At 33.8% G+C, this 16,856-nt stretch overlaps 1 protein-coding gene across 1 annotated transcript in view; it reads left to right on the top strand.

Annotated features, from left to right (window-relative positions):
* The window catches only part of LOC120629281 (transmembrane protein 205), a 48,264-nt gene that overhangs the window by 12,493 nt on the left and 18,915 nt on the right, over positions 1-16,856 (top strand). The window contains exon 2 of the mRNA XM_039898182.1: positions 16,096-16,265. Within this exon, the coding sequence (XP_039754116.1) occupies positions 16,096-16,265 (170 nt within the window). The remainder of the gene's footprint in view (positions 1-16,095; positions 16,266-16,856) is intronic.

Below are 16,856 nucleotides of genomic sequence, written 5' to 3'. Positions count from 1 at the left end.
CAATAACGGTCGACTCAACATTCCACAAGGCGGTAATCTCGTGAGCAAGGTCCAAGTATTTAGATACTTTTTCCTTTTCAGCTTTCACCATCATCAATCCATAGCCTGAGAGTTTTTATAAAATTCACAAGGTTGTCTACCAATCCGAAATTCGCCAGCGTGGACTACAGCCTAAACCCTTCTCATTCTGAGAGAAGACCCGTGCTCTGCAGTGGACGGGTAATGGATTGATGATGATGGTGATGATTATGTTAATTCGACGAAAAAAAGACAGTGTACCCTGTGCATTAATTAATCTTAAGAGGTCAAAAGATATTCAAGCAATGGTGGGACCATTGCTTGAATGTACGACTGTATGTCTAATCTATTTATAAATAACTAGCTGTTGCCCGCGACTTCGTCTGCGTTTGATTTTGTTTTTGATGTGGTATTCAATTTAGTTGTAGTTCTAAAAAAATTAAAGTATTCAGTATCGCCTTAAATGAGGGGTTTGCTGCTGTCCGCTGAGAAGTTCTGTCCTCTATCTCCAACCACATTCATCAGATCTACACAAAGTTTGGGCAAAATTAAACGTATATTAGACCTCTATAGTACAAAAATAATTATTGAAATCGGTTATAATTTCAAACACTTTCATCCCCTTTCCCAAAGGAACCGAGCTTAATGTCGGGTAATAAAAAGTATCCTATATTACTTCTAACACTTCCAAGAATACGTGTATAAAGTTTCATGAGGATCGGTTTAGTAGTTTTTGCGTGAAAGCATAACAAACAAACTTACATTGACATTTATAATATTAGTAGGGATATTGGTCTAATGAAAATCTTTTAATTTAATGGCTTACATTTATAACGCACCCCTAACTTTCCAGAGTTTAAAATTGCTTAAATTTTTAACTCTGGAAAGTTGTGCGTGCCGAAGGTCAAACTCGGTCTCCTGAGAGGGAAACCCAAGGTTTACAAATCCTGAATCACTAAAATGACCCTAAAAATCACTAAACTGTCAATCATTAAACTTAGTGATAACAGACAAAGGAATAGAACACCGTTATCAATAATTATCATCAAGTTGCATTCGTACCCAATAGCTAGCCAAGCGTGCTATCAGTAAAAACAATCCGCGATAATGCGAGAGTTTTGTATCGATTTCTTTAATCGACACTGCATCTATTAACATCGCATTTTATAATATAACGATGTTGCAGATATTTAAATGTCGTCGGAAACTCGGACTGTTCTACACGATTGTGAATGAAGAGTTATAACTTTCGAATATATAGTTAACATCCGTATTATTTTCAACACCAGCGTATTTTAGGGTGCAGCCGAAACTAACGTCCCTGCGATAGATGGACAGACTTGGTAGAAAGGTACAGCCCTTTTGGTACGGAAATTATCTCTAAACTATTTTTTGTATTTTGCCATTGCTCAAATCGTTTGTATAGATAACAAATGAACACTGCTAAATTTTATAGTTCACTTTATCACAAGGTAAATCCCCCTGATTTTCGAGAGCATCAAATTGACGATTCAGATCTAGTTCATTGTTTCGAGCTCAGAGATTATGAGCTTCAAAGGAATTACTTACATCCTGTGCACCTCATTACCTACTTTATTTTATCAACTCGTCAATAACTTCACTATCCCTTTAAGACAAATCAATTTTATTAACTTCTACTGTCTTCTGTATACGTTGACGATCTTTATGTCTATATATTTTCAGTTTCTGTTAAGGACGATTCTGTTGAATCTTAATTTTATGGCTTCTGTATAAACTTTTCAACATTTATAAAGAACATAAATACAAATATTTAAAAAACTATAACAGTTCAAATTATGACATTGTTTAAGTCCGAGTAGTAGTATTAAATGAAAAAAATAAATAAATACATATAACTAAATATCAGCATAATGTGCCAACACCCAACCCATGGCATGGATTACCATTGACTGCGATATCTTAAGTCCACTTTTACAAATAACATAAATACGAAATATTATTGAGTAAGTAATCATTTAGTCAGTTTAGTATTAAGAATGAATTATTTAATATTTATTTTATTTAAACTCTTTATTTGTACAATACACAGTTAGGAAAATAAAGAACGAATAAAGAGAAACACAAAGACTGGAGTAGAATACTAAAGGCCTTATCGCTTACAAGCGATCTCTGCCAGGCAACCTTAGTAATAGGACAACAAGAGCGAGAACAAATAGGTGGTGTAAAATGATTATTAACCTACATTCAAATAACTACATATGAATACATTAACAAAATATACACAAATACAAAAAAAATTGGTTTTGGTAGACATTGGTATTGTAGAGCTTAGAAATGACAATAGCGATCGAAGGAATTGATATGTAAAACTTAATGTCGAAATCGTTTGCATAAGATTTTTATGAAAAAAACAGTTAACAATGATTTGAGGACATTGTCTACCAAACCATACAAATAAAAAGTAAAAGTCTGTCTGTCAGACTCGTAGATAAAGGAAAAATTAAAAAATCTTTAGAACAATTATCTCTACAAGCAGCTATCATCTTAATATCAACACTGCTAATTATTTAATAATGCTAGACATTTGCTGATGTACCCTAAAAATATAATAGTAAACGAGGTCGCATGATGCATTCTCTGAAATGCATGCACGTGAATTTTAAACACTGACAGTCATGTTGCGTAAAATAGTGACTAGATATCATCTATTTTTAATTCCACCTTGCCTATATTGAAGTCAGTTGTGACGTTGACGTACAATGCAACAAAGCTGAGAATTTCATCAGTCCACTACGCGCACGTGGTAGAATAACGCATCTCTTAAAGTATGAAATCAGTGATATTTTTTTAAAATACTATACAAAGCATCATCTATTAAATATAAATTAAATGACCCTTATTTAAAATTAGCACTCCACAAAGTCCATACGCAATGTCAATAAAAATTTTTAACCAACTGCCAGATTTTTTCCACTGAAAATTGAAATGAATTGAATAAAATATTTAAAAAACAGAGCAATGCAATTTGATTCAGTAAGTGATTTTTTTGATACTGAGAATCCCCATATAATCGGGTTCCTGCTATAAAATCTCTTACTTGTGTTTAAGAAGTTCATAGAATTTTTTAATTTTAAAAATGGCGGCGCCCAATCTCCGTTAATTAAATGTTAACGGATTCAGCTGTCTCCATGCTTACAAACTAAGGGCTATGCGACCGGAAATCCGCTTTTTGTAGTAGACCTCAGTGTTAAGGGAACCTTCACAGAAATACTGTAACAATGGTCGAGGCATCACTTTAAACCTCAAAGATTTCCTAAACTCATTTAAAACCGTACACAGAATCTAAACTTTTAAGCTCTGCACACATCAACCCTCAGTAAAATTTGCCTTTTGATCTGGTGATAGTTCTTTCCAATTGTTGTTTTCTTGGTTCTATGTAAGTTCTAAGTGTGTGTCTTTTGTAAGTTATGTGCGTTTTATGCAATTAAAATAGCACTTGCTTCAAAGGTGAAGGAAAACATCAAGAGGAAACCTACATGCCTTAGAGTTCGCTATAATGTTCTCAAAGGCTAGGCGTGTGGAGTCTAACAATCCACACTGGGCCAGCGTGATGGACTACGGCCTAAACCTTTTGTGTGGGAAACCCGTGACCTGCAGTGGGCCGGTAATAAGTTTATATGAGGTTCCAAGTGATTTGATTAAGTTAAATTATTTGCCTTTGAAAAGCCGATGACATGCGTCATCTCATAGTAGCTAAACGAGGCTTATATCTTTGGTCTATATGCTTTGGAGTCCTTGTACGGTTATTAACTAGCCAAGGTTTTTTACCTGTGGTAAAAAATACAGTTAAACAAAAGTAGATTTTAATTTCAAGCGTAAAGGACAAATTAAAGTTACAGACGAAAAAAAATGTCTAATCCGAAGGTGTTTTACTATAGCTGGAAATGTTTATTATTTCTCATGTTTTCCTGCATTTTGGAAGTTAAACTTCTTTACATGCGTTAGAGGGCCGCGTTTTTCGTACTCCCTACAAAACACCTATGTCCAGCGGTGGACGTCAATCAATTGAAGTGGTGATGATAATGACCATGACAGTCGTAGCAGACGTTCATGACTTGCGGGCAATCTTAATTCTAGTTTAAATATATTAATTAAATATTTTTCACTATATATAACGTATAAATGGAAGCGGAAATATAACATCATTTACTGTCTACTATGCGACTGCGGTGACAGCGTTGACACCTACGGTCACCATGGACTCTCCTGTTCAAGAAGCGCTGGTCGCTTCTCTCGCTCATCCGACGATCTCTTGCTACCGCTCTTACTACTTACTACCGCTATATAAACATAGTCCCTAAATATATAGGGACTATGTTTAGGATATAATATTACTTAGAGCAGTATTATTTCAAACGTAAGTTTTAAATGAAGTTCCTTGACGTCCCTAAAAAGGATTACAATTCTGAAACAAGAATGTTAATAATATCGAAATAGTGATATAACGTAGTGCTTTAGATTTTACATTCCTTTTAAAAAGTGGTGTTAAAGCACAAGATGCATATGGTCAGCAGTCTTCAATGCCACAACGGCCTGTGGCGAAATGGTAAGAATAAAATAAGTGGTGTCATTTACAATACCAAGAAATCGCTTCAAGAATTCAACTTTCTACGATAAATTTTGAATGGCAAATACCTGTGAAACACAATTATGATTTACACACACGTCTCAATGTGATATATCAATAGTAATTAAACTTGAATTAACCAGTAATGAGCGATCGACAGCTGAAGTAACGAAACCGCTGGACTAATAAAGGTTAACATAAACGTTCATTTTTACTCATTAGCGAATTTCTTTTGATGACTTTCTAGTATTGAATCATCATTACCTTAACGATTAACGATATAATATAGTGTTAAAAAGGATTCATTAAACCTCGAGTAGATATTCATAGTCCAATTTTATTGGACTTAGTAAACCTCATAAGTCTAAATATCACTCTCTTATAAATGCCCAGCAGTGGGATTTTAAAACGCTCGGGATGATTGTGATGTTTAGTAACTCCCTAGCTTCTTTTGTGTGGTAGTTGCGAAAGCTACATGCACCGTGTACAAGCGCTATTTTGTTATTTAATATGTTATTTAAATCGAAATGTATTTCTTTGTATTTTAAAAGCTTTATAAAAATTTTCAATAAAAGTTATTATTATTTACTATGTGATTTGAATACAAACATCGTCGCTATGTCAAAAAGCTTTCTGTTAGCTCGCTCGTTTCGCTATTAGTAAGTCGGTTCTATCCGGTTGTAGCCGTTTGACGGCCAATGGACGCAGTGGGCCGTGACCCTGTTTCTGAGTCCAACGCTGTGAGTTCGATTCCCATAAGTGGAAAACGTTTGTGTAATGAACATAAATGTTTTTCAGTGCCTGGGTGTTAATCTGTATATTATAAGTATTTACGTATACCATTCATGAAAATATTCATCAGTCATCTTAGGTAACTATAATCAAAGCTACGTTTAATTTTGGGCTAGGTGGCGATGTGTGTACAGTCGTTGTATTTATTTATTTATCTCCCCAAGTTTAAACAATGTAAAGCTATCAAATAAAAATAATTTCCCTTCTTAAAATTGTTCTTAAAATTTAACGAGTACTGTAAATCTATACTTATTTAAAAGTTAGTAAGTAAGGTACGTACGACATTCCATTTATTAATATAATACTGGTTTTCAGCGGACTTTACGATTGATCGTAATCGAGATTTTTTTATTGCAATTAGTACAAGTTTTCGGTATTTTTGTTTGTTGCTAATTAAATGACATATATGTGGTAATTATAAGATGTATATGTTACATGCGTAAAATAGGCTGTGTGTAACGTCATAGGCTGTGTGGTTATTTCCGTAAACGGAAAATAAGTAAGCACCGAAATCTTGCTAAACATGATATTTGTAGTAACTTTAGAAGACGGACGTGTATAAAAAATGTAGGTTGTAAATTGTAAATGTAGGCAGTGGCGTGCATATACGAAATGCACAGGGTATGCAGATGATATAAAATGAAGAATATCTCCAGTACGATTTATAAATACTTAAGTTTTTTATAACTCTTACAATGCCTATCCATTTGTTATAACTCGTACTGGAGATTTTCTTAATTTTATATCATCTGTATACCCTCTATGCACGCCACTGTCAGAATATTTCACGTTATCCTACTTCCTAGTACATATTTATAATAATATTATAAATGTGAAAGTGTGGATGTTTTTTCACAATCACGTGGTTCACAATTTTACACAAGAACGGATATTGATGAAATTTGGCTTTCGACATGGAAAAAAGCATAGGCTACCTTTCATCCCGATTTCTTAAGTTAAGAGTGAAAATTCAAAATTGTTTACGAGCTAAAAAGGCGAGCAGAAACTTTGTACACGTTACTGAGTAGGTAAGGTGGTATCGATTTATAAATTTGATACGTATAAAAAAAAAGAAACATTTATATTAGTCATAATATAACGTAGGTAGGTTTTTTAGTCATAATATAACGCATTATCTAGTTGAATAAAGTTTATTTAAATATTACAAAAAAAATATTTCTACATACTTAGTTAAAAAAATGGGCATGATAAACATAATTATATTTGGAATACTCATAGAATCATTATCGGACAACCAAGTTTCACTACAGTACAATTGAATTTATTAAATCACCGGAATAAGCCCGCAGACTTTGACAATTGAAAGTGTACACTGTCAATTGTTAACTTCAGGGTGTCGGTTTTTAGTGACGATGTGCGCGCGCATCGTAAAAATTTACTCTCATAATTTTTCCCTAAAGAAGCCAAAAGAAGTATAATTACAAAAACATTAAGATAGAAATTAAGTTTTTTATTCTATATACGTGTCAAATTTATAGGGAATTAACCACAGTTTAAATCGATTTTAGCTTATCTTTCTATGAGGAAATACTTTATTATAATGTCTTCCAAATTATACCTAAACAAAAATTAACAACCTTAACCAGAAGAAACAAACCTTATTTTCATAATATATTATTAAGTATTTCCGTTATACGTTACGGTAGAGATTAAAGAATAAGATTATGCCAAGAACAAAATTATTGTTTAATGATTTATTTTAACGCGGTTCGTTTTAAAAGTATTTTTATCTGTCACATTGCAATAAAATACTAAATGATAGTATCAGTGCTTCATAATGTTTTTTTTATTTATATGTAATTGACTTTCTTTATAAGGATTTAACGAGTAGGTATTCAATTGAACGCCGAGCGCCGAAACAATTAATGATTTATGCTCTGAGTAAAAATTTCTTAAAAAATTAAGCTATTATAAGTACTGGAAAACTATCAAAACGCATTGGAGCAGTCTGGGTCGCATTATGGGTCTATGCTCTAAAACCGTCTCTATAAATAGGTACTGTAACTATTGACTTTGGTATTATATTTTTATGTCGATGGTCGCAGTTAACAGTATAATACTAACAATCGCCGACGTCACGACCTCGCTGCATAACGCTTTCAGTCATCGAACTGTGCAAATATCCTTCAAAGAGACAATCTATTTCTGCCATTACGTACTGGTGTAGTTTATAAATACCCATCTTACAGGTTGCAATCTAAATCATACCTTAATTCCGTCGTATAAAGTAAATTTCAGTATGAATAGTAAATTTTTTAGTGCGTAAAAATAGGCATTTAACTAGTGTTAATAATTTTAAGCCTCTCCCAATAATAAAGGTCAGTGTAGAAAGAGAATATAAACACTACTTTTAAATCAAATAAAATCGAAATCACATATACTCGTAACACGTTTTTAAATGTAGCACACCCAAGTGCACATAGCATTGACGTCATGTAAACATAATATGACACAAAATTCAACTCCTACTCTGAGTTTTTTCCTAAAAGCTGTGGGTGAGTCAAGGAAGATATCGATGCCATGTATCTTTTTGGGTGACTCGTTGTATTTCGCACATAAACGCTAAATAATAGGCACTTGTTTTCCGAGATGGTATTTGATAAAAGAAAAGATTAAAAAAGTTAGTAAAGTCTATTATAACGAAATTATTGTTCTATACCTAAGTTCCATACGCACATTCGTAATTCAAGCTACTACTTCCCCCACGTTGGTTTGTTTTGAAATCGATATTAATATATATCATAAGCATTAAAATATTGGGATCAAAATAAACATAGCAATAGTCCGCAGTCTGTCTTTTTATCAAATCTACCGGTGGTTAGGATAACGTTAAAAAAACAGCGTGCGTCGCGTACACGAATTTTAGAAGAATAGACAATAGATTAGTAATAGAATGCGGTAGACAAAGAACATACACCGGATCATCCTCAGGAGATGTTCACTTAGCAATTGTTAAGTCAACATCTACTGAGGATGCCCCGGTGTCAGAGCGAAACGTGCGTGATAAGTACATTGCGGAAGATCTGTTTGGTGTGGACTATAAAGATTGAAAAAATTTTAAACTTTGTACAGATTATCCTGCTTTATTGGAAAAGCTAAATGTCAATTGTATATTATGGAATCCCGAGTATTTAGAATACGATAGATTGAAATTAATAAAACATCTCGTACGAATTATTGAGAAACTTAAATCCTAATGTACCTATAAAAGCGTGTTGCAAAAAATTTTATAAGAAATCCAAAATAGGGATGGAAATTGTGTAAGAAAACCAATTGTCGCATATTTAGATTTATTTACCGCCTGATTGTTGATTATGAGGATTATGATATGGAATGTTTACGATTTATGGATATGCAGTTTTAATTAAGTATATAGAGTTCTACGCCCGAGATTACAGTTTCCCCGTTATTTAAAAAAAACAGAAACACACTCTGAACAATTCGCGAACATATTCAATTTCAGCGTACAATTTTCAAATCAATATAGGTATAATGGCAATACTAGAGTAAATAAATTACAGTACAATTTTCTATGAAGTGATTTGATATTTTTAAACTATACAGTAACATCAATGAAAGTTTTGCAGATATTAGCTATAAGCCAATGAAAAATAAGTAGTAATGATTTTCAAAACCTTTATTAATTTTTAATGCGTTTAATAACAAACTTTTTTAATCTTGATCTTTGTACAAAGGCACTTTTTAAAACTTTTTTAAATCAACATTTAAAAAGTTTATTAAATAACTAAGAACTAAGACTAAAAAGTAGAATTTTAGGATCAGCCAATAACGAAGATAAAATAAACCCTACCACACATTACTTAAAGTACAATCAACGATTCCCACCCAATAAGTAACACAACAAAATAAACTTTCTCCAAGGGCCCGCATATGGCCGCATATATCTTCTCGGATTACAAAACTCTATCCCATTCCTATTACATTCGTATAAATAAATATTTATACGAATGTAAGAAAGTTTGTTTTGAATGTTTGTTCGAACACCTGGTAGAAACCAGTGAGATAAGTTTACTTCAAGAGGAACTGTGCCACAATATTAAGAATTAGGTAATGGATTTCTAAAAGGCTCATTTGACCGAAGCTGGGTTGAGGTCGTCAGAATGTTGGCAAACCTAAGTGTTATATCATATGCATATGTGCGCACTACTTAGAAATATCATTGCCGCAGAACCGAACTGAAAATGTATTGTATCATAACACCTATAAAACCTTTAAAGAAATAGTTTTACATCTAGTTAGAAATAGTTTATTTTGTTATATGACGGCTCCAGCGCCCAATTTTTTTAGATTTTAAACGAGGAACGAGCAAGTGTCGGAAAATCAACAGAATTTGATTTATTTAATTTTTAATAATCGGAACGTTAAATTCTAATATTTGGAATATTAGTCATAAAATATTCTAAGAATAGAAAAAGTATAAGTAGAATGTTTGTAAGTGCATAAGCTAATATGGGCGATGTCTTTAAAAATTGTATGTACACATCGATTATAGAAATAAATCAATAGAAAAATATTCTAGATACATTACTTGACAGTGAACAGCAAATTAACAAAGTAACAAATACACGGCACTTTATAGTGTTGATAATCTTAAGTGCCACAATTATAGAAACTACTTACTTTATCATTACGAAATCGAGTTACAAATAACACGGTACCCGCTTCACCTGAGCGACTAAAAGAATGTTAAAACACTGATTAAGGAAGAAAGTGTTAAAAGCATTTTTCGATTACCTCTGGTAAAATGAAGATATGTCGCTAAGTGAATTGCCTACGTATTTCGGCAGAATGGAATTTGAACCAAAATTGCTGGATATGAGTATCCTGTAGGGATATCTTTTATTTCAAAATTTATTTTTATCAAAAGATACCCAGATGTAACATTAAAAAATTCTCGCCAAACTGGTTAACCAGTTTGTTGGCGAGGGAACGCTCATCTAATATACGATATCTATCATGCACCTAAAGCTAGAATATAATAAAAACTATATCTAGTATATCTTATTCCTAATTAATAATGTTTTAACGAACTACAATAATCCAAAGCCTTGGTGTAAGTCTTCAATACAGTCGTTACTTTCAAATCGCTTTATGTTCGCTATTTGTTCACCTCGTGGGAGGTCTACCAACGATGTATGTTTCGGTGCGGGGATAATCCCCCCGATAATCTGCAATACAAACACGCCCTCCATCAGTGCTCAAAAGCCATACTATAATGAACTTTAGCTTTAAAAAGTGCAGATCTGTTAAGAACTATTGATCTCCTAGACCAGTATATTTTAATCACGTAAACATGCAGTGTGTGCACGCTTATATATAAGGTTAGATAGCGTAGGTTTTTTAACAAACTTAAAAAAAACTCTGTGACTTCTTTCAGTTCAAAATCCTTAGTTCCCAAAAACAACAGTCTTCGTAATCACAGTGTATATTATGATATGGCTCCGAAACATGGACGCTAAAAGCTGTAATTTCATTTGAATTTAACAATATCCTGTAACATTAAGTATCCGATAAACGGAAATCACACATAAAATATGTGTAATTTATGTTTTTGAACGCTTTAATGTCAAGGTAACTAGGAAATTGTTTTGGATTTTATTGAATTTTAACAAACATCAATAAAACTCTCATTTCGATATTTTTTTTTTCTTGTTGAAATACCTATCTGCTTCAAATCTGAACCTATAAAGATAATTATTATTCCAAACTAAGGGTCAGACGCTGTGCAATTAAACTAAAAGCCAGCTTCTATATACTAGTTTTGCAGCAGTTTTGGTGCGGTTGGCATGACTGCATTAAAATTACAAACTGAATGTATGCCAGTGTTAAGACTTTACAGTTTAGTTCGTTAAGGATCTTTAAAATCTTCATATCAACATAATAATATGCATAAATAATTTGTACTTCTGCCATTTATGTAATGTATGAGATAATTGGAAACGATTTCAAGTCTTCTATATTATCTTGCATGTCTTTGATCATTGAGAACAGTGTTTACAATGTACACAAAGGTATTAAAATCACAATTAATATTAATGTTTTGTACAGCATCATAAATTAAACTTTATCAAATTGTTAAACTTAACAAAGATAAAATTTATTGCACGTCGTCAATGCTCGCTTTTGAGTTATTTGTCGTCCACAATGTATTGTTTTAAATCAAGCAATAAATAAACATTGTATTTGTTTTTGATCATATCAAAATGTCTCACACGATGCCCACCGCTTTGAAATCGTGGTTGCATAAGAAGGTAAACAAAAACAAATGGAACAACCGATGTAATAATGAATTATTCATATAATTTGAACCCTTTTAAGGCAGAAGCCAGTTTTTGCGAATCAAAATCGAGATTCGGTTAGCGGAAACAGAATTATAATTCGTTATTGAACTTGAAACCTGAATGGGCCCATAATGTATATAAAAAACGAATTTTACAAATGGCCGTTGAGAATGACAATAATTTAAGTCTTCTTCGGTAAAAAGTACGAAGTGTTTGCGCATACAATTTGATTGCTCTCGGCAAAAACGCCACTTACCTTCGCTACACGGTAAGCATAAAGAAAAGTTTTTATTTTGTTTATTTTAAGATATTTCACTTATTATCTTTGTCCTTAGTCATGGACCACCGTAGGTTTTGTGTTTGTACATTCATTTGTAGTCTTCACAATAAACTGCCATTGCTACTGTCAGCCATTCAAGGTGGATAAGTAAATTTTATCCCTTTCCAGGGGATACAATTTTAACCCCCTGCCTATTCAAACCAGATAGAGGAATATCATCATCGTATTAAAAACGCCACTCAAAGAAAAAATTTAAATTTTACCGCAGCGTTTGGATCCTATAAGATTCTCACAGACAAATAAATTATCATTAAGAAAATTTTCGTAGCAATATAATGCTTTAGATTTTGGTTGTGATAAAACTTCGGAAATCAATTGTATCTATTAGACAAAAATAGTGTAACCTGTGCATCGAACAATCTCAAGACGTCAAGAGATAACCTCAAGTCTCAATTACGTGTCTAAGTAGTCTAAACTTTAGGTACCCGATATTAATAACCGATCTAATTGAAAACTTCAGAATTATTAAATTCAAGTTTCAAACTTCAGCATCTGTATTTATTAGAATACTTATAAATATAGAAACTCGATTTATTCAAATAATTAGCGTTTAACATCAAGAAATGCAAATGCAGTTATCAGTGGTATATTTTAATTACTCTATAAATATTTAACTCCTTATGTTCCAAGTACTTCAACCTTGTCAGTTACTAAGAGGCATGTCAAGGCAGTCTTTATGTTAATTACCTTCATTTCATTATTTAAATACAATAATTTATTACAATTACTAATTTTCGCCTATATAATTTTATCATCGATTAACGTCAATCTATGTAAATCTCGTACTTTTATTATAATTTGGCTATCAAAAGAATATCCACCACCTTCGAGTGCGTGTCGTTAGTGTAACTTATCAAACCTATTTGGCCTACTTAATATTTTTTTTATTCGTTTCGTCTTGTTCAATGAAGTGGAAGACTTCATATTTACTGGCGAAATCAGCCAATATTGGTAAGGCCTTCACATTATTGTCGATGACTGCGTGCGAGGAAGCACGTCGACAAATTCACGACAATGATAACACTAAGCGATATCGGCTTACAAATTACATCGAAGCCAATCAGAGCGATCCAGTTCGCGCATTGCATTGAACAGTTTCAGGTTTATGTAACTGTACCTACATGAACCGTGGCGAAAGTCGTAAAATCCAACACTTTAAACGCATGAAATGACGATTTGAAAAATCAATTTTTCGTATCTCAATCGCTCGTGCAACACGGCAATTTCTATTTCACCAATAATTTTACTTACTTTAGGTGCAAGCAAATAAAGAAAGAAAATAGAAGATCTATTTTAAGTACTTACGCCAAAGCGTGCCTACCTAAGTATGTAATCGATACTAAAATGGCGACTAAAAATTCTGCTCAACACTTCAAGCGGTGAAAACGCTCAGAAAATGGATACTTTTATGGACACGCTCTTGGTGATAAACCCTAAGTTACTACAATAATTTAGCTTACATTACTATAGTAACTTAGGGCCGTTCCTTAATATTCCTTATTCGTTGAAATATACATTTAGAGATGGCAGATCTCTTAACATACCGCTCTGGGCTTCAAAATTATTCTTATAATTTTGTTACCTTATCGTTGTCTATAGTACGCACTTACTCAGGTAATAATTTGAGAAAATTATGACCGATTAAGTTAATATATTATAAAAGGTTTAGAGGATTTTCTTGCGCAATCTTAGCCACTACAATATAATTTTGGCCCTCGTGATGGCCCAAAAATCTAAGAACGCACTGCTAAGGTAGATGCAGCAGATTGTAAAAAACTCTAATTCACCATCACCTGCCAGACCAGTTTAGCGAGATATTAATTTTAAATTAATTTCTGCATCTATAAAAAAGTAAAGTAACAGATGTACCTAAATTTTGTAAAAGGCAAAAAAGTTACGTTGATACCGATGATGACAGCAATGATAATGGTATGAGATAAATTGAGAGCACCAAATACACCGTTAATTTTGTTATATTATCGCAATAGACTTGAATGTCTGAGCAAAGAGCACGTCATAAGTTGATTCAACGCGTGTCGAGGGCGTGTCATTTCCACAAACATCTCGCGGCACTGAATGATTGTGTAGTGACGATGGACCATTGATAGACTTATTTAGCTAGATATAAATTGTAGCACGACTACAGTAAATCTATCCAAAATAGTCGTAATGATTCATTGTTCCGATTTAAATCGGTCAAGGGGAGTTTCCTAAGTCATATCTCTCGCATTTGAAATTATCATCATCGTCATTATCAGTTATTCTATTTGCACAAATGGAAATATATAATTTGTGGTCTTGTGCCGCTTGTGTCCACTCCTTTGATGCTACCCCTAATGGTGGTCTACAAACGCTGCGCTTTCTGATGCGTCGATATATTTACCTTGTGACCTCAACCTCTTTCGCTCTTTCGATGTTATGAACCTCATTTGGCATTAGATCAAAAATCAGTACCACTTCAGCTTCGCGACTTCTTGAATTCTGTGGATATATATATATTTATTCTTCCAAACCCTCACCCGTTTTTCTCGCACGTCCGAAGGTAGGCTGGTAGAAAATTCTTTAGCATTAAGTTCGCCTTTTGTAAACCGTTTTTTTTAGCTTGTGAAATAAAGTGACTAAATAAAAAAATCGCCAGCCGAATAACTATTGTACCAATATACCACCAACTTGCTGCTTGCTGTTGCGATCTTAGCGATATGAGCTAGTAGCAGAAGAACTTGCATTATGCACGCCAAAGCTACAAACTGACCAATACCAAAACCATCAAACGAAACATTCCACTTAATACCTAGATTACTCTTTATTGGCTTTAATGGAACGCCCGTAGCTCTGTTCGAAGACAAACGTGATTAATGATTTATTGACTATTGATATTAGACCCCTCGATTTATTAACAATGGTATTTGGCAACAAAACTTTCGATTGAATTTCATTTGCTTTATTACAATGAATGGATTCTTATAATGTTTGTATTTTAAAGCCTGACCAGGGAAATTAAAACCTGTGCTGGGGTACATTTGCATGGCAATACATTTGAAAGAATAGGTCAACGGATAGAAAATAAAATTTTTATCTGCAATATGGCGAGGTTTTTTATTTTTCCCGGTTTTTCCTGGTTACAATCCAGAGGGAATTGTTAACTAACCTAACCTAACTAGGATATATCTATGTATATATTTTACATATACTATGTAAGCAATTACAAAATTTTAAATATCTTACACCTTTTATTAAGAATGTAATTAATAATTACTTACTCTATTTACAAACAATAACATTAATACATCAATGTATAGATAAAAACTCAAACAGTGCAACGTTATCAGATAAATTATAATGCTACATCCGCGCATCGTGTGTCAAATATGCTCAAGGACGTATGAAGTCTACCAATCCGCACTTAGCAAGCGCTGTGGACTACGGCCTATACCTAAAAATGTCTAAGCTAGCAGTTCGTAGTTAAGATAAAAAAAACAAAGTTTAAGATCTTACATTATAAATAGGCATACAAAGCATGTTAAAAAAAAAACATGCGGATAGTCTTGAAAACTAGGTACTAAAAATGTATTATTTAATAAGTACTTACAAAAATAGACTTAAAGATATGGCACTTTAAAAGGCATACAAAACTAATTTGCAAAAAAAAAAACATTCGGGACAGTCTTTGAAAACTATATATATATTAGTAACAGGTAATATATTAGTAACAGGTATATAAAGCTAATGCCTATATAAAAAAAAAACATGCAGACAGTCTGTTTAAACCTAAGCAACTAGTGAATTGTATTTCGAGCTTTTAGATTATTTATTATTGAAGAATTATTTTTGGTTTGTAAAGAAGTTTATTATATATATTTCACCATTTACACAGTATAGATATAGGTCAGGTGAAGCGTGCGGTGCCGTTGACGCGAGATCTATGATTCCTGGTCACCCAAAAAGTGCCCAGCGCGCCAAAAGAAGTTTCAACTTAAAAAAAAACCTAAGATAAAGATCTTTTTGTGCCGCAGGATCGCGACGAAAACGACGCAACCGTTCCACGTGGCGCTGGCGGTACTGGTGGTGGCTGCGTGGCTAACCCGCGCTGGCTCCAGCGCGAGTGTGCGCGGCTGGAGGGCGCTGTACGTTGGCGCTGTGGCCACCCACCTCGGGGCGCAGATCTGGATGACCTTGATATCTGGTGAGTTATTGTCATCATGATAAACCCACTATCGGCTCAGAAATAAGGCCGTAGTCCACCACACTTGATCCACCACACCAGGATCACCACACCACGCAAGATCTTGCAGTGTGGTGATCCTGGTGGTGGTGGTGGTGGTGTGGTGGCCTGAGCAAACTGGAACTGAGCATCATGATCAAGCCTACCCAACCCCTACAGAGCACGGGTCTCGGAATTAGAATGGTTGAGGCCGTAGTCCACCACGCTGCAAGACCACCTGGCCCTTTCAGGGGCAATGAGTAGGACCCACAGCACGCTAGCATGGGCTTACGACATTTTTCTACCCAGGGAAAGGACCAATCATCATCCTACAGATTTAGTAGTATTATTAGTTTTATTAGACTAGTAGAGCTTTTTGTAACGGAGCTCGTTCTGAGAAGTTCTACCACCAACAATCTTATTTCTGCCGCTAAGCAGCATTGTCGCAATGCTGTGATCCGGCCTGAAAAGCGTGTTTGCCGGTGTGATTATAAGTACATGAGGCTTCACATATAAGTACTTCTCAGGTTGATGGATTCAGGGCAACACTTTGCAGGATGTGTTTCTTGCACG

Source organism: Pararge aegeria, chromosome 2 (genome assembly GCF_905163445.1).
Source record: "Pararge aegeria chromosome 2, ilParAegt1.1, whole genome shotgun sequence".
Taxonomy (NCBI): Eukaryota; Metazoa; Arthropoda; class Insecta; order Lepidoptera; family Nymphalidae; genus Pararge; species Pararge aegeria.
Note: the sequence above shows the minus strand (reverse complement) of the source record. Positions and strands in the feature narration are given on the sequence as shown.